General features: G+C 50.3%; 1 protein-coding gene across 1 annotated transcript in view; it reads left to right on the plus strand.

The window, feature by feature from the left end:
* The first annotated feature begins 766 nt into the window (after positions 1-766).
* TMPRSS2 (transmembrane serine protease 2) overlaps positions 767-19,998 on the plus strand; it is a 40,347-nt gene continuing 21,115 nt past the window's right edge. Inside the window, exons 1-4 of the mRNA XM_055279750.2 lie at positions 767-882; positions 10,646-10,716; positions 14,263-14,485; positions 19,238-19,324. Coding sequence (XP_055135725.1) covers positions 828-882; positions 10,646-10,716; positions 14,263-14,485; positions 19,238-19,324 — 436 coding nt within the window. The 5' untranslated portion in view covers positions 767-827. The remainder of the gene's footprint in view (positions 883-10,645; positions 10,717-14,262; positions 14,486-19,237; positions 19,325-19,998) is intronic.

Genomic DNA, 19,998 nt, shown 5'->3' on the forward strand with positions numbered 1-19,998 from the left:
CCACAATTGCAAACAGAAAGAACCTCTGAAGTGCCCGGGAGCAGCCACGTCTTCCTGGCTGAGGTGTGTCCCACCGCTTCCTCACTCCCGCCCTGGCCGGTGGTGCAGAGAGACCTGGGACTCTCCTGGGGAGCCCTTTCCACCGTACGCTGGTGGGGGCCAAGAAAGGCCAGCCTAGGCGGACTGGGGAGGGTCTTGGGCGCCCGGCGCTGTGTCCCCCTCACTCGTGCTTGGGCCAGCGGTTCCCCAAGGCCGACTCCTGGGTCCTTGCACAGAGGCCACAGTGGGTTCCCCGGAGGCCAAGACGGGGCCGGCCGCCTGCAGGAGCTCGTGAGGTAGCAGCACCGGGGGCTCACCCAGGACTCGAGGGGCGCTCCCCAGAATCCCCTTACTTAACCCAAACTCGAGCCCTCGGGCAGCGCGGCGCCACGGACCGGAGAGGGGCAGGCTGGCCGCTGGGGCCGGGCCCGGGAAGCGCCCCAGAGTCCCTCCTGGGTCCCGCAGCAGCCGGGGTTGAGCCAGGCTGAGAACCCGTCCCGGGCTTCCCTTGGGAAACGCCTCCTCCCGCCGCCCCCGCCCCCGCCCGCCCAGGGTGACCGGCGACCCGCTTGGGGGTGTCGCCCTGGGCCCTGGGACACCGCCTCCTGAGATTAAAGCGAGAGCCAGGGCGGGCCGGGCCGAGTAGGCGCGAGCTAAGCAGGCGGCGGAGGAGGAGGGCAAGGGGCGGGGAGCGCCGCCTGGAGCGCGGCAGGTGAGCGGCGCCGGTACCAGGGGCCGGGATCGGGGTCCGGGCTGGGGAGGGGAACCTGGGCGCCTGGGACCGGCCGATGCCCCCTGCCCCGCCCAGGGGTGAAAGCGGGTGTGAGGAGCGCGGCGCAGCAGGTGAGTGCGCCCGAAGGTCGAGCGCTGGGGCCAGCCGGGCAGGGCGCCTCCGGGGGTGCTGGGAGAGTGCTGGACGCCTGGGACCCCTCGCGCACGGCCGAGAACCCTGGCGGCCCATGTTGGCTTGGCGTCGCGAGGTTGGGGCAGGTGGTCCTGCGAGTCCCTAGCCAGTTGGTGGAAGACAGTCCCCCCGGGTCCCCGAAGCTGGCTCCTAGTCCGCCTGCCGTCCACTGCCCCCGCCTGGGAGCGCCGGTGCGCCTTTTCTCTTTGGGGACGAGGTCTGGGAGTGCTGTCGGCTGGCTTCTTTGTTTGGGGGAAATCTCTGCAGTCCCGCAGTGTTACCTGAACTCCTTCTGCTTCTTGGTTCCCTACTGAGGTAGGGAGAAACTGGAAACTCGCTTAGATGCCGGGAACGATACGGCCGGCGCGGCGGGGACCGCTGGGCCAGGTTCCTGGAGGGCCCCCGGGCGAGGTGCGAACGGCCCGTCAGTTCCGGGGAGGGACTGCTCGCGACTCAGGCCCCGTTGCGGCGACCCGCTGGCGGCGATCAGGGCCGGTGCCTCCTGGACACCCGGCACCGGCAGGAACCCGCTCGGGAGGAGCCGGTCTAGCTCCTCCGCTTGCGCTCCGTGCCGGGTTGGGGGGAAGGCGGGTCACCTGGGCGCTTCGGTCCACCTCGTCCTGTCCTGCCCGGCTCGGCACAGTGGCACCCTGAGTGGCCAAGTGCTCCAGTCTGGCAGTGGGCGCTGTGCTTGAGCACGGGTCCAGCTGAAAAACTGCTCCATGTCCAGAAAGTTTGTGCGCCGAGAGCCCTGAGCGCTTGTGGCAGAGGAGGGCCTTCGCCCGCTCCGCCGTAGGGCACAGAGCGGTAGCCCTGAATCCTGTTCAGAACGCCCTGGTGGCAGGCCTGGTCACGAGGAATCCTGGTGGCTTGTTTGGGAAGGAAAGGATAGCACGGTGGCCCGAGGTAAGCCCTGTGGGCAGGGAGCACCCAGGGCTCGGCTTCGAGGCTGCGCAGCCCTCCCCTCCGTGGGAACCTGTGCAGTGGTCCCGTGGGAAAGATGAGCGCATTGCGCCCAAGGTAATGCCTGACCTCACGGAGCTTCCAGCCGCGAGAACCTCCCGAATCATGGAAAATTACAAAGGCTACGCAGCCCAGTTACAGGGCGTTAGGAAAACCTGAAGTGAGACTAAGATTGTTGACCTGTCCCAGGAGATCTGGGAAGGTACTCCAGGAAGTGGGGATGGAGCCAGCCTCCCCTGCAGGAAGGATGGGGGTTGGGAGTGTGGCAGGGAGAGTTTACCAGCGCAAAGGGCCTTGGGGACGCAAGTAGCTAAGTCTGTCCTGGCTCCTTAGCTGCTGCTGTGAAGGGAGGGCCTGGCGGGCCAGGTAACCAGGAGCTCCCCTAGAAAGTCACTGGAGGTTGCTCAGGACTTCCCCACCTTTAATGAGTGCTTTTGAAAAAGTGGGACCTGCCCTGCTCCGCTGCAGAACTACTGGACAGATGAGGTTAGAATGAAACCTAGCAACACCCTCGGGTAAGGACACACTAGGCTGGAGAGTTCGGGGTGCATCCTACCGGCTGAGACCTCTGCCTGGAGACCGCCATCTACACCTTGGCCTCTGGTTATTTTTAATTATCAGCTGGTGAGCTGGCTGGGCTTTTGTTCTCTGCGTGGACATTTGTTTGGTCCCCAGCAGCTTCCCTTATTCCCACCAGCCAAGGACAAACTTCTAACAACAAACTTGTGCTGTCGCTGGAGCCTCAGGGAGGGCCTCCCAGGTTGCTGGGTGCTGGCCTGCCTGGCACCGTTGGCCACTGTATCTTGAACTCAAGTCACCTTAATTGTAGGAGTATATTTGGCTGCACTGGCATTATAATAATAACCACAGACATTGATGTGGCACTTTTTTCAGCCAGGCATCATTGCAAACCGTTTATAATATACTTAACTCAATTGTGAGGAAACTGGGGAAGAGAGGCTGGGTAGCTTGTCCGAGGTCTTGTAACCTGTAAGGGGCAGAACTGGGGATAAACTTGGCCTGTCTGGCTCCCTAGGTCAGTGCTTCCAGTGTCGGGCTCTGAGTTGGAGACACAGGATGCTTAGAAGCGGCTTTAGTGACAATCGGCACAGTATCGATTTCTTTTGCTCCTTCCCTGGATTTTCCCTCCAGGATGTTGGAATGTTACCAGCAAGTGGAGGAAAGGAGAGAAGGAAGCTGGAAACAAGGCGCCCAGAATCCTGATTGAAAAGGGCTTGTTCCTGGGCCGGGCTCTGGTTCTCCCTGACCTGAAAGAGCCCAGCCCCTGCCCACAGTCCCACCTAGGCTCCGTGCCGCCCCCTCTAGCAGTATGACATGGCCAGAGTGCCTGGAACTCTGAAAAGGGGCCTGCGGAGGGCTGACCTCCCAGGCCATGGGGACATTGAGTGACAAGACATTGGTGCAAATGTCCTGTAGGTGAAAAGGTAGATGCATGCAGTACCTTATGCCAGTAACCACAACCACCACCATGATCATCGTCATGGGAGTGTGTTGTCCCCCTACCAGGAAATGTAAACCAGAAGTCTAGCTGATAACTCTTATTCTTTTCCACCTGAATCTGTGGCAAGATTCCCTAGGGGATCTTCCTAATAATATGGGATCATTGCCTTGGTCCCAATTTTTGCATCAGACTCCGAGAATGGGGCCCAGGCAACTTATTTATTTTTTTTTTTCTAAGCCCTCTCGAAAATTCTGGGTTTGGGGAGCACTGATCAGATCTAAACCTTGGACATTGAGGTAGAAAGGAAAGGTGAATGGTCAACGGAGTGGCTGCTCAGTTTTGGTTGCTGAAGACTTGGAAAGTGGCCTTGCTGGTGGGGAGAGTGAGGCCAGGGAGAGCTCCCTGCCAGAAGCAAGAGAGCCCAGGAGCATTGAAGGCCCAGGGGCATTACTGCTCTCTGGTCCCTCCTGCTCTGCACTCCCTGAGTGTCCCTCATCCCACAGTCACCAGGCCTTTGCTACTCTACCCCGCTCCTCCTTACTTTCCAGGACACCTGCCAGGGGATCCTCCAATATGGGATGAACTGCGTGACCTCAGGATTGGGGTGCAGGACCATTATGTTGAGATCTGAGGCCTGTATGGAGTCAGCCTTTGTGGGGCCCCTCCTGGCCCTAAGGATGACTTGGGAAGCACTGACTTGCAAGTACCAGGGGTATGGGCCTGGGTGTGAAGGAGGGGGTTTATGATGACCACCCTGGCCCCACCTAGTCTGTGGACACCCAAGGAGGAGCAAAAGGGGGATCTGTGACAGGGTAGCAGCTTGGTTGAGCACACAGGCAGCTCTTCAGGATGACCTAGAACAGAGGCTGGGCTCCAGGAGGAGGCAGAGCCTGACCTGGGACTTGGTTATTCCTGGTCGCTGGGCAATGGTCAGGAGAGAGGAACTGAATGAGTGGAAATGCGCTGATTGGGAGTCGAGGCTGGTTTTCTGGCAGGGGTGTGGGTAGTTACTTTTGTTGTAAACAGAGTGAAGTTTGAGAGGGCAGGAAACTCAAAGACAGGCTTTTCATCTTCCTGGAGGTGAGTCCAGGAGAGGGAGGTGAGGACTCTGACATCTATGTGTGGACGGCGCTGAGCCATTGGGCATCCATGGCAGGAGGGCAAGAGGAGTTTAGGGCGCAGAGTTGTGGTAAGAAAGCAGGAAGTGTTTGAAGGGCACCTTGGCTTGTGGTTGTGGCAGCAGAAGTCTGGAAGTTCACTCAAGGGCAGACTAGGTGAAAAAATCGGGGCTGTCAAGTGGGACTCAGAATGAGAGGCTGTGATGATTGGATTTGTTAGAAAAATATTTTCAAGCGAGGTCTGACTTGGCAGATGGAACTAAGCTGAGGCTTTTTATTATTGCTTGTTTGTACGAGGTGCACAATGCAGTGTCAAATTCCCTTTAAGGCCATTGCTTTCCAAGGGGCTGTCCTGGCAGGGCACTCAGCCTGACCCCACTGCAGTATAGTCCAAGGGTCATGGGAGAGCATGCTTTCTAGGGATGATGGGCTTGGATTTCTTTGTGCAAAATTCTGATAACAGAGAATTTGCTGACATTTTCAAGTTCACTGGTGATGATGCATTTATAAGGAGTTGGGAGTAATATTGAAAGATCACCATGTCTGGTCTCAATGCTCAAGCCTAATTCTGTTCTGGAATATGTTGGAGAAATGATCCTCCAGTCTTGAAACATACATTTTTAGGTTTGAGGAATTTGGTACATTCTAAGGTAGCTCCAGGCCATATGTGTACTTTCTAATTGTTGGAACCTTGATTTCTCCAGATAGAATCCAAGCCTGCTCTTCTGGAAATTCTGATCATGATTCTGGTATTGTCCTTTGGATGTACGCAGAATACATTGAATTCCTTTTCCATGTAGCCGTCTCTTAGGTGTTGGAAGATAAACCTTATCTGCCATCATCGTGTTATTATTGAGTGCTCAGCATGGGTTGGGCGCTGAGCTACGGCCTTGCTTTCTCACTGAATCCCTGCAGCAACCCTATTTCTGTATCATCCCCATTTTACAGATTGACTTGGACAAAATTCTTTACACCTTAGCCAGCGGCTTGTGTGTGGTGTTGAAGTCTCCGCCTGGAGTGACCTCAGGGCCTCTGCCGCCTGCCTGCCTGTCATGCCAGGTTGCACTCAGCTTGGGGCACCTGGACTCCTGGGAGGTCACCCACTGTCCTGACTTGGGATGCTGGCGTTGTCTGGGTGCGGGCATCTCATCTCCCTCTGCTAAATTTCATCTTACTCATTTGGCCTTTGGAACTCAAAAAATATTTTTCCTCCTGCAAATTGCATTGTCTTTCAAATTTACATTTCCGATCATCTGTTGTTGGTATATGAAAACACATAGATTTGTATATTGATCTTGGATCCCTCAACTTTGCCAAACGTGCTTATTAACTTTTTCCCCAATAGTTTTTGGGGTACAGGTGGTAGGAACTCCATAAAAATATTTAAATACTGTCTTTGTAAGCTGCAAAGCTAGATTTAAGAAACAAAGAGAAAGAGAGAGAACCAGACCTGATTTCTGCCCTAAAAAGTTTGTAATCTCTTTGGGACAATGAGTCATTCACAGGAAAAGAAACTTGGATGATGCAGGCAATACCTCTCCTGAGGTGATCTTTCTGTTTCTCGCTCAACCTTTCTCTCTCAGTAGAACTCTTGTGCCAATCATTGTGTATTCAATTTACCTGATTATACATAAACAAGTTTCTGCTGAACAGCCACTGAAATCCACCGTTGGCTAACTTTCATTTAGTCGTGCATTCTATCCTTAAGAGGATAGAACATCTCGTTGTATAATGTGATGTTAGTGCGGTTATTTTGGCATAAAGGGCTCTTTTTGATGATTTGGTCATTGGCTGGAACATGTCCGTGGATGGTGGTAGTGCTGTCTGGAGTTTGAAGAAGGGGCACTGAGTCTGAGGCTGTCTGTTCCCTCTCACACCTCCAGCAACTGAAACCGTACCAGTCACATGTGGGGGCTTCAAGAAGGAGGAGGTGCGTGCACAGTGGTGCATGGTGAGGTCAGTGGAGACTTCATTGCAGAGAATATCCCTGGCTCTTGGGTGGCAGTCGGTGTCTACGAGCCTGACTTCATTCGCGTTGGCTTGGTTGTTTGGGAAGTGCGTCTCCGGTAAACAGGTCCTGAGATCTCCAGAGGAGAGAAACTAGGATAAAAGATTCTTGTTTGGGCAGTAACTTCCTCATGTCATGGGATGCGGATACGATGCCACAGCGTCGTCCTGCCGCATGGCGGCCAGGCAGGTGACTCATGGGCTGACTCAGCTCTCAGCCCAGGATGGACCAAAACAGTGCGAGGACAGCTGTGTGCCATTGTGAGATTCAAGTGGCTGACACTGTCTGTATTGAACGAGGAGCTCCCTGCCAGCCAGGAATGGAGCCTGAGGGCCACCCACTGTTGCTCTTTCACACTTAAAGGAAAATTTCCCCAAGTGCTCATGGTGGCTGGCTTTCCAGAATTGAGAGCCATCATCCCGGTCCTTTAAATGACAGGAGCAAGCATTCGCTAAACAGCATTGTCTCTCGCCATCTACGTTACATCTTGCTCCTTTCAGAAACGAGTTAATGAGATGTACAAGCTTGTGTGAATGAGGAAATGCCTGTTTTGAAGGTGAACAGGACCGAGTGCGATTTCCTGGCCTTTTCGGGACAGCAGTGCCTCCCCTTGCAGATCTAATCTCAGAGCGGGACATGCCCCCCCTTGTTTTCTTTCCAGCTGGAGAATGTATTTGTTGTCGTTGTTGTTTGTTTTTGTTTTTTTGTTGTTGTTTTTTGAGACAGAGTCTCTCTCTGTCACTCAGGCTGGAGTGCAGTGGCCTAATCTTGGCTGACTGCAACCTCTGCCTCCCAGGTTCAAGTGATTCTCCTGCCTCAGCCTCCCAAGTAGCTGGGACTACAGGCACCCGCCACCACACCCAGCTAATTTTTGTATTTTTAGTAGAGATGGCATTTCACCATGTTGGCCAGGCTGGTCTTGAACTCCTGACCTCAGGTGATCTGCCCGCCTTGGCTTCCCAAAGTGCTGGGATTATAGGCGTGAGCCGCCGCGCCCAGCCCAGCTGGAGAATGTTATTGGCAGCATCACTCTGGTCTTCCATTCCAAGGCCCGTGGTAGCTGATTTGGGCACACTGAATATTTTTGTTTATCATGTTCTGATTGCTGGAAGAGATAGGATTATCCTGCGACTGACTGCCTCTGGGTCCCGTGGCTTTTATTTGACAATTAATGGTGGTGGCTCCCGGTGTTCCTTCCTTCCCTGGCTTCCTTGTTAGGGATCGTGAATGAATAGCAAGTGTGGGTTTTGAGTATTGATTCTTCACTCCTTTCAGAGGGCTTCTGAGCTGGGAGAGCCGCCAATGGCATCGAATTTTCACTTCCTGAAACTTCAACCAAACCTGTAACTCGGGAGATAGGAGAGCCGAGAAACCAGAGGCGTGAGAATGTGTTTGGTTAGGCAGGACTCTTTGAAAGCAATCTTAGCACGGTACTGAGTTCTTTCCTGCTTATGAGATGAGAATGCGGGATTTATTGTGTTGTCAGGCCTGAGGGTCCTCTCTCTTCACAAAGCAGACATAGGCAAGGTCTGTTAAGATGTGACTAAAAGGCTTACACGTTTTCGATACATTTTAAATGGTGATCCTTCCCACCTGTATATTAGTCACTTTCCTTTCCTCATACCCAGGAAGGTGTGAACTTTAGTTTTAATCCTAGAAAAAATCCCAAAGCTACGACATGACCTGGTTCTTATATTTTTATCTGTACGTGAAGAGTAAATAAATGATCGGTGCCTGTTTGTCGTAACCTGTTTGGTGAGGTTTCTCGAGACTAAAAAGCCATATACTCATTTTCATTCATGGGAGGCTGTTGGGATTTTATAGTTTAATGATTCAGCAACTAGTTCTGCTTAGGACACAGGAAAGCAATGGTGTGCTGAAGCCGGCCCCACTCTTCTTGATTCTGTGGTGGGCTTCATGTTGGTAGCCTGGGAGTACTTACTGAATGCAAACCTGCAAATCAAGACAGCCCTCTTTTCCTTCAGCAGGTTGTTAAATGTTTATCAGTTTTATAATCCCTCTTATTTAACGGAAAGTTAAATAGCACTCATTTTATGCTAAGCAGGAAGTTAATACTTCATTAGTATTAACTCATTGAATGCCCTGGAGGTAGGTGTTACTATTATCTGCATTTGCAGATGCAGAAACTGAGGCACAGAACCTTCGATAGCTTCCTCCAGGTCATGGATAGTGAGTGGCTGAGCTTGAGTTTGGATCTAGAGTCTAGTCTCAGAGGTCAGGGGCTGAACCACTGCCCAGTGCTGCCTGCTGCTGTTTGAGCACCTGCTTTGTGCCAGCAGGTGGGAAATATTCTTCTATGGGCATGTCACAGACAGTGGACCCTGGTCTGGCCAGCTCCAAAGCCCAGAGCCTCCTCCAGGCTCTTGTTCCCTCATTGGGAACATGGTCTTGTGGACGGATAATCTTGAACCCCATTTCTTAAAATATTCTTTAGTCATTTAAAGCCAAGTGGGAAGGGGTGGAAAAAAGCCCTTTATTTGCTCAAGAAGTGCATGTTAAAGAAAAAAAATCGTTCAATGACACTTGTTAAAGATGGTGAGGTGAACTTTATTCAGGACCACAGAGACAGGTACAGGGACCACAGCCAGCAGATTTTGCAGTGGGAAAAAGAGACTGGGATCCACCTGAGTACAGTATGGGCAAGTGGGAGTTAATTTGTTAATTTATAACCAAGGATCAGGGTGGGGTTGGTGGGTGGAAAAATCACTAAGAGAAAACATCAAGGGTGAGGGGGATTCTGGCTAAACCAACCAAACAGGATTCTTGTTGAAGACAGGCTGGGTGATCAGACATCACCTGTGGCACGGTGGAGTCAGGAACCCAATCAGATATCCAGAGTGATCAGATACTGAGGGTGGGAGGTTCCGGCTAAACTGACTGAGCAAGGTTTTTTGCTAAAACTGGATTTTACAAGGAAATGCACAGGTGGCCTAGAAGGTTCAGGGGCTTGATATAAGTTTGATCAAGCAAAGAATCTTTGTCCATGGAGAGTGATGTCAGAATGCGGCTTTACTATAAAGCATTTCATGTTGACGGCATCTCTAGCTATTATTGTTAACTGTACACAAAGGACAACAAACAAAATGACCCACAGCTTTCTTTTCATTACTGCTAATCTTAGCAATGGTGAAAATGGTTGGCTCTGAATTTCTTTCTTTTTTGGGTTTGGGGTAGTAAATGGAGTGACTGTGGACATGTTTTATGGATTATTTTAAATGTATGTATCTATTAAAAATTAAGAGGGCCCACATGGCCTGCTTTAAAAAGTCAGCCATAAGCTGTATCTGGTGCTGAGCCCTGGACCACCTGCTGGGCGGTGGGTGGCTACCGGCAGTGCCTGTGGACGTTCTCGGGGAAAGACGGTCCGCTTGCACCTGCTCTTCCTCAGTTCCTGGTACCGTGAGGCACTCCTTCCCCACTCTCCCGGAACTCTCAGCTTCACACAACGGTGGTGATTGCTTTGTCTGTTTTCCCATGAGGACCCTGAGATGTCAACAAGGTTCAGTAACTCACCCATAGACACTTCCAGGGAGCTGTGTTGCCAGGAACTTGCCCAGGTCTTTCCCTCCTGGGCCTATCTTGTCTTTAACCTCTGCCGACCTTGATGGGTTTAGTTACCTTGTCGTGTTTCTTCAGTGTTTTATCCCATGCAGTCTCCCTTGAGTAGATGTTCTGTATAGGGGATATCACAGCTGCCTGGTGAGAACTGGGTTAAGTCCAGCAGGATGCCTGGGCTTAGTGGCAGTGGAGCTGTGGGTGGCTTTGAGCCCCAGGCAGTCCCCTGAGAGCCCTTCCCGATGGATGTCTGAGTCACTGAGTGTGTTCTTTCTTCTTTCTGGTCAGGCTGTCCTGGTCGCAGCACTTACAATTGCACCCCATCCTCCTACCCACTCTGATCCCAGAGGAGAGTGCTTCTGCTGTAACCTCTAAGGTACAAATGGGTCCCAAAGTCCTTAAATATGGAGGGATATGGGGAAGCAGTGGTGAAGATGCAGGCCAAAGGTCAGCAGGCAACACTGGTCTTTGTTCTAGGTAACCTTCATCTAGAGATTCTTCTAGTTCTTTCCAGATTTATCTTCTAAAAACTAACTGGTATGGAAATATTACAGTCCTGTAATTCTTTCTTCCAGGTCATATTGAACATTCCAGATACCTATCATTACTCGATGCTGTTGATAAAAGCAAGATGGCTTTGAACTCAGTAAGTGGTTAATCATTACCTTCCTGGCCTTTTCTTTGTTCCTTTGTCCCTTCTGTTATTCCCAACATTGTTTGGGGTCAGCAATTGCAAGGATTATTTGTAGGCAATGCTGGGCCATGCTGATGCTGTTCAAGGCACCCTCTAGAAAGAGTGAGTCAGGTGCGCAGCCACACAGCTGCCCAGGTGAGTCGCAAAAGCCATGGCTGTTGGGTAGATGTGGGTGATACACATTCTCACCTTGACCTCATCCCTTCCTGCTTTGCGGGGCAGGGGGCAGGGACAAGGAGTGGGGACAGATGAGGCAGGATGGCGATAACAGGGGTATGTCCCAGGGAAGAGACCCACGTGGGATCCCATCGATGCCCAACTGAAGGACTAGGAAAAGTCATAACTGCATGAGGCATGGGCAGGCCCTCCCTCTCCCTGGAGCCCACTCCCTTTGGCGACAAATGTGGCTAATCTCTGCTCCCCTTTGTAACTGACCCATTTGCCTTATACCTAAAATAAGTGCATTTAGTAAAGAGTTTTAAACACTTCCTAGATTGTATATCTGGAAAATAGACCTTGTTTTCCCCTTTATTTGTTACTGATACTCATTTTTTACTGGTCTGTGTTTAATTTCAAGTCCACTGCTCAGGAATTTTCAGGGACAAACCTCCTTGCTAGTGGATGGCAAGTTCTTAGATGGCTGAGATTGCAGCCTCTGGCTTCCTCATTTAGATGAGAGATTACCTTGTGTTTTCCCTCTGTGTGCTGCTCTGGTTCAGAGTTGTAATCTTCGGACTTTTGAAGGATAGCATTAGTGAGTTATTAAGTGGAGGTGAACTCTGAGGGCCTTGTTTGGCTCATTCCATTATAATCAACTCCCCTGGAGGCCTCATTTAAAGTTCTAAGAACTATGCTGCCTCTGCTCAGGACACCTGTCCGTAGAGTACAAACTTGCTGCCATTCTCTGAGGTCAACAAGAGACAAGGGGCAGGCCGGGCGCAGTGGCTCATGCCTGTCATCCAGCACTTTGGGAGGCTGAGGTGGGTGGATCACCTGAGGTTGGGAGTTCGAGACCAGCCTGACCAACATAGAGAAACCCTGTCTCTACTAAAAATACAAAAATTAGCCAGGTGTGGTGGTGCATGCCTGTAATCCCAGATACTCGGGTGGCTGAGGCAAGAGAATCACTTGAACCTGGGAGGCAGAGGTTGCGGTGAGCCAAGATTGCGCCATTGCACTCCAGCCTGGGCAACAAGAGGGAAACGCTATCTCAACAAAAAAAAAAAAAAGAGAGAGAGAGAGAGACAACGGGCAGAAATTAATGAACGGGAAAAAGTTTTGCATGGGGGCCCTTAGATACAGATAAGAGGAAAAACGTGGCCTCCCAGAGTGGCCCAGCCAACAGGTAACTGGGGAGAGCTGAAAGACGGGGAAGATGCGGGCTGGTGGGGCCCAGAGTGGCCTGTTCGGGGCGAGTCTTGACAGGGTAGGCCTTGGGAAGGCAGTTTTTAAGTAGGCTGAGGAAGGGGAGGTGGGCATTCTAAGAAGATAGGCACCAGCTGAAGGATGGAGCTGAGAATAAAATACTACTTCTAGGCAGTTCCTTTCACATTTATGTATGGCCACACTCTGACCCAGAAATTTCATTTAAAGGGATGTAGCTACACATTTCCACCTTCTGCACAAAAATGCATGTAATGTGTAAGAACGTTTATTGCAGCAGAGCTGCTAACAGCCCATGTTGTGAACCACTCAAGTTTCCATTAATAACAGATGGTGAGTGAATGATGATACATTCCTTACATGAGAGAAGAGGATACAGAAGAGGTATTTGCAGGTTAACACAGAGACTGTGCTCCTTTAGGCACATTTCTTCACTCAGTTGTTTTCTCTGCAAAATGATTGTATTAATTCGTGCCTGCGCCAGTCTTGCTGGCAGCAGGAGGGATTATGGTGAGTCATCAAGGAGGTTATGAGTACAGGAGCCTGGCGGCAGCTGAATTCTCCAATGTTAGCTATTATTCTTCTCATTATAATTATGGTATTGCTAGTTTACAATTTTGTATATCAATATTCAAGGAAAAGACTGGAGGAACTAAAAGTATAGGATTTTGGCTTAATGGATTCTAACTCCAGACCTCTACACAACTTTTTAAAATTATTACTATATTTTACTAAATCCCAATGTCTGCCACTTTTTTTGTAATTTTAAAGAATATATAGCCCATTGGGCAAACCTGGACTTGCATGCTTGGATTTCAGCAGATGCAGAAGCCCTGGGGTGGTTTTGCCCTGGCTTGTGTGGTTCTCAAGTTTGAGTCTGTACGTCTCAAGTGGCTCAGGGGGCCCCAGAGCTTTGCTGCCATTGATTTCTCCCCAACAGCAGACGAAGCCTCACAATGACCTCAATTTTCCGTCTTTCTTTCTTTTGAAGGACCCATTTTTCATGGTACTTGTCTTGACTGTTTTCATAGTGGTTTTTTTTTTTTTTTTTTTGAGACGGGAGTTTCACTCTTGTCGCCCAGGCTGGAGTGTAGTGGCGCAATCTCCATTCACTGCAACCTCCGCCTCCTGGGTTCAAGCAATTCTCCCGCCTCGGCCTCCCAGGTAGCTGGAACTATAGGTGTGCACCACCATATCCGGCTAATTTTTTGTATTTTTAGTAGAGATGGGGTTTCACCATGTTGGCCAGGCTGGTCTTAAACTCCTGACCTCAGGTGATCCACCTGCCTCAGCCACCCAAAGTGCTGGGATTACAGGCGTGAGCCACCGTGCCCAGCCAAATCTGTATTTTTGTATGTAGAGGGAAATAATTTTCTCAACTGTAATCGTGAATAAATATTGTATTAAATTGTCATGAAGGAACTCCTGTTTAATAAATGGACATGTAAGAAAAAAAGAACGAATAGTAAAAAACAAAACCAAACAAAAAACCTTGGTAATTGAAAGTTCTGGCTAGTTTTTATTCTAAATAAGTTCAATGTTTGACATAGTTGTAGATACCTAGGGAGAATCTGTAGTACCTTTTCTTTTCTTTTACTGTTTTTTGTTTGTTTGTTTTGTTTTGTTTTTTTGAGACAAAGTCTTGCTCTGTCGCCAGGCTGGAGTGCAGCGGTGCGATCTCGGCTCTCTGCCATCTCCACCTCCCGGGTTCGAGCCATTCTCCTGCCTCAGCCTCCCGAGTAGCTGGGATTATAGGCACCCACCACCATACCCAGCTAATTTTTGTATTTTTAGTAGAGACAGGGATTCACCATGTTGGCTAGGATAGTCTCGATCTCCTGACCTCATGATCCGCCCGCCTCGGCCTCCCAAAGTGCTGGGATTACAGGCATGAGCCACCGCACCCAGCCTTGTGGTACCTTTTTAATATCTTGTCACTTTCTTATTAATCTCTAACTGTACAAGTTGTATAGACAGGATGCATATTTCACAAAATAAAAACATTATCAATTTAGAAGATTATTGATATAGCTGTGATATGATGTGATAGTTTATATTTAACCCTTTAGTGCAAATAAGAGTTTTATATTACTCATCTTCTTTTCAATTGTTTAGGGGTCACCGCCAGGTTTTGGACCTTACTATGAAAACCATGGATACCAACCGGAAAACCCCTATCCCGCACAGCCCACTGTGGCCCCCAGTGTCTACGAGGTGCATCCGGCTCAGTACTACCCGTCCCCCGTGCCCCAGTACGCCCCGAGGGTCCTGACGCAGGCTTCCAACCCCGTCGTCCGCACGCAGCCCAAATCCCCTTCGGGGACAGTGTGCACCTCAAGTAGGATTCTCTTTGTGTTTATTTCCTATAATAAACCCGGGGTCCTGGATTTGCCTCCCCAGTGGGCTCTCTGCTCCCACCACCACTGTCGCCAGCTCTCCTGGTCTGACCCTTCTCCTCCATCTGCCAGAGCCAGCCTGTCTTCATGCCTTTCCACTCTCTTCCTGCTGGGTCAAAGCTGTCGCCACCAGGCCTAGCCTCTTGCCCAGGGCCTGCAGAGACCTCCGTCTTCCGTTAACTCTCCTGTACAGCTTTGCCTGTTCTACTCAGCGTGGGCTTTCGAGATCACCTTCTCTGGGTTTCTTGGCTGTGTGGTTTATTGATGGCTGCTCTTGAATAAATGGTAAGCTTCCAAGAGCAGAAATCACCTATCTTACCTTTCTTTGTCAGACAGTCCCCTGGATATGACAGGTCATGTTTAAGATGCTCCCTGTTACTTTGTGTTTAGTGGATGACCTGGCTTGGCTGGTGCGGTTGTCGCACAGAAGTGTCTGAGCTGTCTCAGTGGGGTTCAGGGTCCTGCGGGTGGCCGGAGCAGGCCAGAGTGAGCGTGGGAGGACTGGAGGTTAAATTTCATTTGCTGTCACTTCAGTCCCTCCTCTTCCTCACGCTCCCATTCATCTCCTTTCTTTGCCATTTCATTTGGTCTCATGTCTTTCCAGTCCGCCCCCTCTTGCACTGCCTCCCAGCTGTTAATTCAGGCTAGTTTCAGTGCTAAGAATTGCCCAGGCGGAACCCGCCAGCAGTGGCTGCGCCAAAGATCTTTTACATTGATCTGTTAATTGATAGTGTTTGTATTTTATTTTGTGAAATGTGCGTCCTGTCTCTACAACTTGTACAGTTAGAGATTTGTCAGAATGTGAATTACCATGTGTCCACATCACATAATCAGTCATCAACGTGATTAATGCCAGTGCTCTGTGAAGCCCTGTCTGTCCCCGCCTCTCCCCCACTCAGGACAAGTGCTGTCGCTCCTGTGTTTCTACCCCTCCTCTCACCCCCTCACCCTTCACAAATGGCTCTTCCGCCCTGTTCCTCTCCAGCCACCTCCTGTCTCTGAGTTTTCTACCCCTTCATGAGCCTTCCTTCCTTTCTCTCCTTCTCTCTTTCTCTCTTTCCCTTCTTCCGATGCTCCCCACCAAGCAGATCCTTGTGTTTGCCCTGACGTTCTTCTGGGGGTGTTTGGGTAGGTCAAGGCCAGTGGTTCTCAGCCAGGACAATTTGGACCCCCAGAGACAATTGGCAGTGTCGGGAGACAGTGTGGGTGGTTACAAGTGGGGAGGGGGTGCTGCTCCTAGGTAGGCACCGGGGATGCTGCTCAACCTCCTGCAGGGCACAAGACAGCCCCCTGACGGCAAAGAATCCTTCAGGCAAAATATCGCTTAGTGTGGAGGTTGGGAACTCCTGGTCTTTGTCCATTGTGGGGAGGGAAGGAAGCCAGGGTGAAAGGGTTAAGGAACTGTCTGTGTGAGCTACCCCCCTAAGAAATGGCAGTGAAGGTCCTCTCCTGAAGTCAGCACCTCCAGACGGTGGTTTTCCCACCAGTGACGGCCAAACCCAGGAAGGCAAACGAACCCCTGGCCCACTTGATGGACACATTTCCACGTTTCCCAGGAAAGACTAGATGATGACAGAGTTGGACTGGGATATATCAGTCCCTTATCAGTTGCTTTTATAAGGGAAGAATATAAACCTACATGTGTGATTTTTGCATTGTCAAATTCATAAACTCAAAAATAATTTAGTAATTTAATTGAACTTACCCTGGTGCTATTTTTAAGAAAACACTGTTGGCATCTAATATATAGAAATGTATATATTTCAAAAGTGTAATGTTTGGCTTTGAAACTCTTCTCCCAGTTATTGAGTAGCACCAATTCAGAAGCACCCATCAGGAGTATAAGGAGGTTTTTCCAGACTTAATGTATTTATTTGCTTTAGCAAGAGCCGTAGAAGGTTGATGATTGAATAGGAGTGAATACACAGCTTAAAGCTTAGGCTTTGGAGAATCGAAGGTCCATAGTCCTCCAAATGTGCTCGTGAAACAAGCAGTTAAACACGAGAAACCATAAGGCTGAGTTGACAACCTTAAATTGGTCATGACTGAGGGAAATGGATAGTGGGTTGTGTGTGCGTCGTTTTTTGTTGTTTGTTTGTTTGTTTGTTTTTTGAGATGGAGTCTCGCTCTGTTGCCCAGGCTGGAGTGCAGTGGCACGATCTCGGCTCACTGCAACCTCTGCCTCTCAGGTTCAAGCAATTATCCTGCCTCAGCCTCCCAAGTAGCTAGAACTACACATGTGCCACTGCGCCTGGCTAATTTTTGTATTTTTAGTAGAGACGGGGTTTTGCCATGTTGGCCAGGCTGGTCTCGAACTCCTGACATCAGGTGATCTGCCTGCCTTGGCCTCCCAAGTGCTGGGATCCACTCCCAAAGTGCATGGGTGGCATGAGCCACCGTGCCGGGCCACTGAGTTGTAATTAAACTGTGCAACAGCCGCCGTGACAAGCCAAGACCCAGTGGTGTCTGCACTGACCACGCGCTGACTACAGATGCCTGTCCAGCAAAGTAAACTTGAGGGCGTCCCGCTTTACACATGCTCCTGGTGAGAACTGTGCAGATCGGCACATGTTCAGTGTGAGGTTCAGGATACCTAACTGAATAGCCCTCATCGCAGCAGACCAGTTATTTTATCTTGGATAAAATGGCACTCGGGAAGCCATCGACGGAGGAAAGTGTCCTTGGTAATGGGCCAGAGAGGCCATCTGGAATTTCTCTCATGAACTACCTTGGCCCCATCTTGCCTCCGTCATATATAATCATTGCAGCCGAGTTATGAGAACATTGTATGCCTGGGCATGGCCCTCAGACCAGTGGTGCTGGCCTCATCTGTGAGCCTGTTAGAAATTCAGATTCAGGTCAGGCGCAGTGGCTCACACCTGTAATCCCAGCACTTTGAGAGGCCGAGGTGAGTGGATCACTTGGGCCCAGGAGTTCGAGACCAGCCTGGGAAACATGGTGAAACCTCATCTACCAAAAATGAGCCAGGTATGGTGGTGCACATGTGTGGTCCCAGCTACTCGAGAGGTTGAAGTGGAAGGATGGCTTGAGCCCAAGAGGTGGAGGCTGCAGTGAGCCATGATTGTGCCACTGCATTCCAGCCTGGGTGACAAGCAAGACCTTGTCGCAAAAAAAAAAAAAAAAAAAAAAATACGCAATGCAGATTCCTGCCCGACCCCCAACTGAAATAGAATCTCTGGTGATGGGAATCACCATGTTCCCCAGGTAATTCTTAAGCCTGTATGAGAGTGATGGTAGAATTATCAGAATGTTGTCACAAAGAGAGAAGCCTGGCATTGAGCCCTCAGCAGATGGGTCAGCTCTGAGCTTCTCGCCCTGGCAGACCTGTGGAGGCACAGGTGTGGCCAGGTGGGGAGTTCCAGGCTGCCACACCACCTCTCCAGCCTGGGAGGGTCTGTTCAAATGCCTTCTTCTCCCCTCTCCTCCACCTCTGCACCTTTCTTCAGGGAAAGCTCCCGGGTGCTCCTGGACCTGGGGCTGCTGGGCATCACTGGGGTGATGGACGGCCTCTCTCCTGGCCCATGAGCTGGCTGAGCCCAGCGTCTGACTCTGCCTTGCCTCTCTGGTGCCTGTGACTATCTTCTGAACTCTGTGTGACTTTTGGCTTACCCTCTGACCAATAACGCTATGTCTCACTAGAGAAAAATCAGTGACCTTTTCCAAATTCATTTTTTTCTGAAATGTGCCTTCCCTCTGAGTTTGGTATTTCTGCCCTTGGACCCAAAGGCCTGTGCTGGTGCTGTCCAGCACTTAGGGACGCCACGGGAAGGTTCTACAGTTGCACTGTGTGACATGGTAGCCACCGGCCACATGTGATGACTAAGCACTTGAATTTACATCATTTTGCTTAATTCCATGGAACATTAATTAAATAGCCACATGTGGCTTTGGCGGACGTCCGAATGGGACAGTAGCATCCATTCGCTAAGCAGCCTTGGGTAAGACAATTTATTCTGCTTTGAGTACCACTAACAGAGTGATGATAGATTTTAGGACAGTATTATTATTTTGCTTATGCTTATAATTACCAAGATGAGGTCTTAGTTCTTTTTTTTTTTAACATTAATCATCTGCCTATTTTAAGACCCTCTTTTAGCATACCATACTTTTTTGTTTTTTTGAGACAGTTTTTGCTCTGTCGCCCAGGCTGGAGTGCAATGGTGTGATCTTGGCTCACTGCAACCTCTGCCTGCTGGGTTCAAGTGATTCTCCTGCCTCAGCCTCCCAAGTAGCTAGGATTACAGGCACCTGCCACCACGCCCAGCTAATTTTTGTATTTTTAGTAGAGACGAGGTTTCGCCATGTTGGCCAGGCTGGTCTCGAACTCTTGACCTCAGGTGATCCACCCACCTCAGCCTCTCAAAGTGTTAGGATTGCTGGCATGAGCCACCACGCCCAGTGAGGCATACTATACTTTTTAAAAGAGCCTAACCTCTGTGTACTTTGCTGAAGATCACAGCTTCCTCCTGTTGGTCTCCAAATTGCATAAGCTTTAGTGTTATGGAAGAAGTAGGATCGTCCATGATATTTCTTAAAATTAAAAGTCACATTTTTAAGTGTATATGAAATAATTATTTCTTAATATGGTGTACTATAAAAATAACAGATAACATTTGAGAGCATGACTTCTAAACAACTCTAGTCTGAACGTTGCACCCTCCTCCTTCTTCCAGAGACTAAGAAAGCAGTGTGCATCACCTTGACCCTGGGGGCCTTCCTCGTGGGAGCTGCGCTGGCCGCTGGCCTACTCTGGAAGTTCAGTAAGTGCAGGGAGCCTCGATCCCACCATGTGCTCCTGCAGTCCCCAGTGCTCTGAGCCAGACCCTGCTCTCTGGGCTATTGAGACCTCTGGAGGCCCTCCATGAGGTTCCTCTCTTACATAACGAGGCTGTCTCTCTTCCCTTCTCTTGTTTAGCTATGAGATTGACACATCATGGGGAAAGAATTTAGAACGTACCCAGTGCTTTGGGGTGTTTGGTGCCACCCAGCACTGTGAGCACAGGTTCTTCTACCTTGGGGCCACACCCAGTTACCTGTATCTCACTGCACAGCAGTGGCTGTTGGGGGCCAGGCCCGCCCCTCCCTGTCCCACCTCCTGCAACTGCAGCCTGAGCCTTCCCATCAGCCTGGAGTGGTGCAGACCCATGCGCCATTGTGGATCCTTGAAGTTACCTGTGTGGCAGAGAGGACGTGTGAGTGCCGTCCAAACCCAAACACTGAGAGGGTCCTTCCCATTGCCTCCACGGAAGTGAGGTGCCCCAGTGCTAATTCCACTTATACTTGCTGGTGGCAAGGACACTTCTCCTCCTTATTAAAGTAGGGGATTGGCTGGGTGTGGTGGCTCACACCTGTTATCCCAGCACTTTAAGAGGCCAAGGCAGGTGGACCACCTGAGGTCAGGAGTTGGAGACCACCAGCCTGGCCAACATGTTGA

The sequence above is a fragment of the Symphalangus syndactylus genome, chromosome 5 (assembly GCF_028878055.3).
Source record: "Symphalangus syndactylus isolate Jambi chromosome 5, NHGRI_mSymSyn1-v2.1_pri, whole genome shotgun sequence".
Classification (NCBI taxonomy): Eukaryota; Metazoa; Chordata; class Mammalia; order Primates; family Hylobatidae; genus Symphalangus; species Symphalangus syndactylus.